The sequence below is a fragment of the Crinia signifera genome, chromosome 5 (genome assembly GCF_055691185.1).
Source record: "Crinia signifera chromosome 5, ASM5569118v1, whole genome shotgun sequence".
In the NCBI taxonomy this organism is placed as follows: Eukaryota; Metazoa; Chordata; class Amphibia; order Anura; family Myobatrachidae; genus Crinia; species Crinia signifera.
Window position 1 is genome coordinate 109,254,658 of NC_139221.1, and position 7,330 is coordinate 109,261,987.

The 7,330-nt window shown below is 33.3% G+C and overlaps 1 protein-coding gene across 1 annotated transcript; it reads left to right on the plus strand.

Annotated features, from left to right (window-relative positions):
* The first annotated feature begins 3,119 nt into the window (after nucleotides 1-3,119).
* Nucleotides 3,120-6,804, plus strand: PRL (prolactin). Its single transcript, XM_083186265.1, has 5 exons — nucleotides 3,120-3,170; nucleotides 3,662-3,843; nucleotides 4,497-4,604; nucleotides 6,156-6,335; nucleotides 6,424-6,804. Exons 1-5 carry the CDS (start codon nucleotides 3,143-3,145, stop codon nucleotides 6,613-6,615), a joined length of 690 nt encoding a protein of 229 aa, XP_083042391.1. The 5' UTR covers nucleotides 3,120-3,142; the 3' UTR covers nucleotides 6,616-6,804.
* The last annotated feature ends 526 nt before the right edge of the window (nucleotides 6,805-7,330 follow it).

The following is a 7,330-nucleotide window of genomic DNA, read 5'->3' on the forward strand; positions in this document are numbered from 1 at the left end:
CGGTAACCACTTGCAAATCCATACACAAATCACAAACCATCGTAAAGATTTTACTGTCTGTGCAAATGTAAGTCTGAAGCTTACCTCAATCTGTGACTGAGACAGGCTAGAAGGGGTCAGTGCTGATATCACAGACCTGCATTAAAAATGCCTGGACATGTCTGCTTTTGCGTTGTACCAAATATTTTTGGGCAATATTACATTTCTTTTTCACTTTTTGTCCTTTCAGCTATTCAGCATTAAGCTTAGAAGGAAAAGCAACTATGGTAACATGCTGTTCCTGCAAAGTTGAAGAATGCAGTTTCTGGTTCTGCGCATTCTCAGTCATGCACTTACTTGAATAGTCTCCTATCTTCATTGTTAAGTTTGCAGTGTGATGAGCTACAATAAATATTTCCTCCTCAAATTTTAAATGGTTATAGGTTTTATATTCGTCTATATACATTACTAATTATGTAGGTTATATACATTTTAAATCTAAATGTATACAATCTAATATAAAGTCTATGTACACAGTTTAATAACTTTAGATGCTTTTGAAGCGTGCAGCTGGGCATACACGTATTGCTTGTTTCAAGATCCTGCTGAGACTAATAGAAAAATATCTCTTTGTCCCTGTATTTTTCATCAGATTTATGGATTTTCTTTATATAATGCAATTCTGAAATGACGTTGTATAAAGTAAAGTTTTATCTAGCATTTTAGCCTTTTGATGCTTGCTGAATAGGATAAAACATTAAACCACAATAATGATCAACGGATTGATCCCTACTGTGCGATATTCAGCGAGATGGGTTTGAATGGAGAAGGTTATTGCATTATCTTCACCATTAACCCTTTGCTGAATAGCAGGGTTAGATTGAAAATTCGTAAACAATTGTTTTCACAATTTTCATGAGAAAATATCCATCTCAATTAGAGTCTTGTCAGAGATGAGAGGAACTCTGGTCAAATTCAAGTGATATTTAAAGTGCTGACAAAAGTTATTATATATCACATTTAGAATAATGGCATGTTTTACAAGCATTATGGGAATTCCAGGTGGCACAGTTACCGTATGGGGCCAATAAATCTGGCAATTGAGAGAATGCCTTTTTTTTGCAATGACTGGGTCAGAAATCAGGGAACCACCAATTCTGAAAATGATTGGGAACTGTGATCTGGGGATTTGTAACATGTTGTTTTTTGATTATCATTGAATTAAATCTCAGATGGGGAATAGGGCCATAGATTTATGGTCTACATTAGGTGGGTATAGGTCATAGGGTCAACACAATTAAAGTTGACATTCAATAAGTCAACCACTATAAATAAACATTGCATCGATCAACACATGGTAAGGTTGACATGAAAAATGTCAACATTAGTTTTTCAAGATTTTTTGGTGTGTATGTAGTTATAGGTTGATATGGACACCGTATAAGTGTACCACTTCCCTCATCATTCTTCGAGTATGAAAAATGTCAGTTTTAAAAAAAAAATTTTGCTGACTACATAATCATTAGCTTTATATATGCTATTTTTGGTTTCAGCATCTACATAAGTATACTGTAATTTAACAATGTGTGTGTGTGTCACAATAACTCTGGAATGCTTTAATGAATCGTCTTCAAACTTTGCACACTGCCTTATCATTTTAAGGGACGATCTAAGTTCGAAGATGGGTTTAATCGGACGAGCCCTTAAGGGTGCTGTCATAAGGGTCCATTCTATTTTTGTTGTTTTCATGCATTGTGATATGTCATTGGAAAGCTTATAAAATTTCTGAATACTACGCAATAAACATATTTCTTAAAGTGGACCTCTAAAGGTCTACAAGGATCCATGAAATGAAAAACATTTTCAATTTACCAAACTTTTGACAAACTGAAATTAATAAGAGACTCATCAGCAGAGTGGTCTGTCAATCGAACACTGTAGATATCATTGTGAAATCCATGTGGAATCGATCCCCGGTCAATTCTTTTTTCTCTTGAGGGTTCTCATTGAGGGTTTTCGGGATCTTCTGTACCTGCTGCAGCAGCTCCTGTCCTGCTGTGGTTGGGAATGGAAGATGAATATTTGGTGACTGCTGTGTCTGCTGCAGCAGGTTCTTTTATGCTGTCCTTTAGTAGGGTAGGTGGATAGGTGGAGACCTGCTCTGGCTGCTGCATCAGCTAATCCAACAGTAATTTTTACATTGTCGACATCTCTCCTGATTTCATGATTTGTTTTGAAGGCACAGCATTAACACTATAATCGTGAACAAGAATTGCATAAGCATAAACTTCGCCAATCCGTCGGAGGGGCCTTAAGACTAGTAAAACAATGATCTAAAATGCTGTTGTTTACTTTATAAAGAAAAAAATGTAGCATAGTATTAAGCATTATTACATTTTGTAAATATTTCTACTTTTCTTTTTCTACAATTAGTAGCCATGTTACCTTTCTCCAGAAAAAAATGGATGGCAATGCTATTTATTACAGATGGCCTTTATCATGCTATCCAAGTATAGCCTGTTTTTGTTATGGAGAACAGTTTCCTATCATCATGAGATAACAAATAGAAACTAGGTTAAATTTTCAAACCCATGTTTTCTCATGGCCCAGAGGGCTGCTTATCACATACTATGCTTCAGGTGTTTGAGGCCCTTGAAGCATAATCCCCAACAAGTGCCTTATATCAGGGCTAATTGGATAATTGGATAGCCACAGCCAAATCTATTGGCTTTGGTAAATTAAATTGTTTAACTAACAGTTTTAGGGTGAGGTGTATCAAGCTTTGGAAAGAGATACAGTAGCATGGATAAAGCAACCAATCAGCATCTGTCTGTCATTTTATTGCACAGACTTTGAAACGACAGACAATGATTGGATGTACAACTACTATTTATTGTCTCACTCTCCAAGGCTTGAAACATCTCTCCTTTTTGTGACCTGCCAGTGTTTTATCCCATATACGAGTTTGCTAGTTAATTAAATGAATCACATTATTCTTCCCAAAACATTTGTGAATATGAATGAAGGGAAAAGGACAATTGATGTTTGTAATTATGAGGGTGGAAGTTGCATAAATTCATACAAGGTGTCTAAGGATATAAAAATGGCAATGCTGAACGTGAAAACAAAGGAGTGTCTACTTGTGTTCAAGACTTTCTCAGTCATGATTGATCTGATGAGTACCCTTAAAGGTATTTTTTTGTTTCATACTGTACATTTCAGTGTTATATATTTATGTTTGAAATGTTTACTACCGTATAATGTATAATTTCATATTCAGCAGTTTAAAATGCATAAAATAGGAATATCTTGATCATAAGCTAGAATTCTATTTGATCTTTATTCATCACATAAGTTTTGTTCTTAATATCAAAACCAAGCTTGAGCATATTTTCTTCATTTAGTTTTTAGACATATTTATTGGATATATTTTGACAATAATGGAAGCTGTCATAGTGCTTTGTACATAAAACATGTGTATGTAAATTTCTGGAGCATTATGTAGGATATTTTTCAATAAATGTATATTTTAAGATGGATGAAAATGAATCATGCAGCAATAACCAGTATGTCAAGATCACTGTAAAAAAAATTATGCTTTGCTACTTCAAAGTTTTCTTTTATTTCTCAATGTCATCAATTGTTACTTTTATACAATAATATACAGTCTTTCATTTTAAAGGTATACTGCTATTTATATTAGTGGTATCCAGTATACTCCTTACAGAGAACGGGGTAACACCACAGCCAATATGTCCAAATGGGGGAACAAACTGCCAGATATCCACTGGAGATCTCTTTGATCGTGCAGTAAAACTTTCACATTACATCCATTCTCTTTCATCTGAAATGTTCAATGAATTTGTGAGTATATTACTGTATTTAGATATGTATTTAGCTTAATTTTTTTAAGTCAATATATTTTAATTAATAGTAAAAGTAGGTTTATTGAGTATCTGTTTTGCTTATGATGAGTAAATGAGCTAAGTGAATTATTTTCTTATAATGTTTGTTAGAACAATACTACTGGACTACTGGTGCTCGTAGGAGCAAATTATTAAGAAATATTTGCATTTTTGTAAGCCACTCAAGGAAGCATTTTGATAAAAAAAATTAACAGTATTTAAAAAACATATATAAATAATGCCATACAGAGATGAAAAATGTCCATATACATAAACAAATTTATAACTTCAATGATCAACTGCAAAGAATATGTTAAATTGGCTAATAAATATTTTGCACATCAGTAATTTCAGAATTCCATAAAGGCAGAAAACTGACACAGTAGTACTGTCTGGCTGATTGGAGATAAAGTAGGATTGAAAGTGTACTGTGCATATGTACGATCAAATACTGGTGCAATTGATCAGTATTCAGAAAGATAACTGTAAAATACAGGGCTCTGTCTTTATCTGGATAGTCTAGTGCTGGAATGCTACATTCAGGTACTGTACAGAAATTAGATTGTTATCTGATGCCAATTAAACAATGCAATTTGTATGGTTCTTTAAAAGGATGAACGATTTACACCAGGTCGCAGGTTCCTTGCAAAATCTGTTATGAGTTGCCACACATCTTCACTAAATACACCTGAAGACAAGGAGCAAGCCCAACAAATACAAGTAAGATTTGCCCAAATGGTTAAAAATCAATACTCATTAAGTGATAAAATACACTTTTTATTCAGGGTTAAGGTAATTCTAACAATTTTTTTATATTACAGTTTTGCTTTATTTTAGACTTATTGCATAAATTATAAAAAGGAAACCAAATTTCTAACAATGTTATTATCATAATCAACTATATAAAATAATCATCAATATAAAAAGGGGCAGACTAGATGGGCCAAATGGTTCTTATCTGCCATCAAATTCTATGTTTCTATATGCTTTGAATTCAATAGTATATCTTTAATGGGTGCAAGGTGTGCATTGCACAAAGCTTTGTTTTCAGTTTCACTTATTGCATTTATTAGAAAAAAAAGGAAACTATATTTTTAACAATATCATCATCGTTATCAATAATATACTTTGTATCCAACAGATAACCTATAATGGGTGCAGTGTGAGGTTGGCCCACACCACACACCCTGCTTCCATATAAAGTTATACTTAGAGTAACGTTCTACTGTTACCTTGACCACTAGACTTGACACCACACACCCTGATTCCATATAAAGTTATACTTACAGTAACTTTCTACTGTTACCTTGACCAGTAGACTTGAAACCACACACCCTGATTCCATATAAAGTTATACTTACAGTAACTTTCTACTGTTACCTTGACCAGTAGACTTGATGTGGTGAGCCTTTTCCATTATTTCCTGAGTTACAACATGTAGGCATTATGTTCATGAAGATATCTGCATGTGCAGTAGACTATGGTTCAATGCCAGAGTTTATATATTATTATTAATTTATTAACAGTTATTTATATAGCACACACATATTCTGTAGTGCTTTACAGAGAACGTTTTAACATTCATATTAGTCCCTACCCCCAGGGGAGCTTACACTATGTTAGGAGACAATTAACCTACCAGTATATTTTTGGATTGTTGGATGTACCCGGAGTAAACCCACACAAGCAAGGGGAGAATATACAAACTCTGCAAAGTTGGTGGGAATTGAACCCATGACCTCAGTGATGCTGAGTAGTAGTAGTAGTAGTAGTAATGCTAACCATTACACCATCTGTGCTGCCCCAGAGTCTACTGTGTGTTGCAGAAGAGAGGAGGTTACCACATGGAGCCTGAACCTGGGCATGTGCCCTTTCCTCTCTAAAAGCTCCCCTGTTTACAGTATATCACTAAAATGTTTGTAATGTTAAAAATCTCAATATAATTGAATACTTTTGAGGTGTAATTCACCAGAATGCTCCTCTTGGCCCACATTTACACATTCAATCATTGCATATTGAAATGAGTACACTTTTTATTGCTCCTTCTCTTCCATAAATTATTGTCTACGTGTTATGTGAATTTACTGGTAAGATTATGATTATGTGTAGGTGTCATGCACTTTGATTGCACTTGTTTATTACTCAAGACTAATCACTATTATCTTTATCAATATTAAAAATGATGATGATGATTATATCAAGATCTGTAATATTGAAAAGATTTATAACTGGAGAAAGTTATATTTTTTTATTTCTATGTATACAATATAGCATGAAGATCTGCTAAACTTAGTGCTGAAAGTTCTAAGATCCTGGAATGATCCTTTGGTTCACATGGTTTCCGAAGTACAAGATATTCATGAGGCACCAGATACCATCCTCTGGAAAGCTGTTGAAATTGAAGAACAATCTAAGCGTCTTCTGGAAGGAATGGAAAGGATTGTTGGAAGGGTAAGTGTAGTATAATTAAATGTCTGCAAGTGATAATATATGCAAGCTAACAAAATGTCTCCTTTATTCTGTATTATTTTATCTCTAGATTCATCCAGGTGATTTAGAAAATGAAATCTACTCTCCATGGCCAGGTCCAATAGTTGGAATACCAGGAGATGAGAATTCCCGTCTCTTTGCCTTTTACAACTTACTCCACTGTCTTCGTAGGGATTCACATAAAATTGATAACTATTTGAAGCTTTTGAAGTGTCGCCTTATTCATGGAGGAAACTGTTAATGTTTGACTTATAAATTATTGCAAAACTTATTTCAAAAGTACAACAAAATGAAAAATGCATTTCTTGTGGCACAATAATGGAAAAATTTGATGTTATTTGTAGCAACATATATGAGAAGTAAATTTTAAAGTAGTTTGTATTTTATTGTTTCACTTAGTTTTAAATAAACATTTTTTACATGTAGCAAGTTCCCTAATAAAAAATTTGAATGCATTTGAGTCTTTGCAAAATTTTATTTTTCTATAAATGAAAGCTAAATAGTTTGAACAATGTCCCACTGCTAGCTTTTAAACACATTTAGATTATACTTCTAATTTGCAATGTTTACACTGAATAACCTTCACAAGTACTATTTGCCAGTTTGCCAATTACTCTCAAACAAAAGATTGATTGACAGCAAACACTATTTAAAATAAACATAATCAAAAATATGTCTTGTCTCTAAAAAAGAATATTAAATTAAAATTGTTTGGACGGTAGTAATAAAAAAATTCTGACTGACATTTTAAAATAGAGATGTAATAAGATAAACTGGTGTGTAATTTGATGTAAGTTGAAGTGTTTCATGCAGATACATTATTTTGTAATAATAATGTAGCTATAGATTTGCTCAAAGGTCAGTAATATTACATCAGCACCTGGAGGACTATGCATTTCCCTAACAGAAATTTCATAGCAAGCTTCACATATTTACTGTGCTTCCAAATGAGTTAA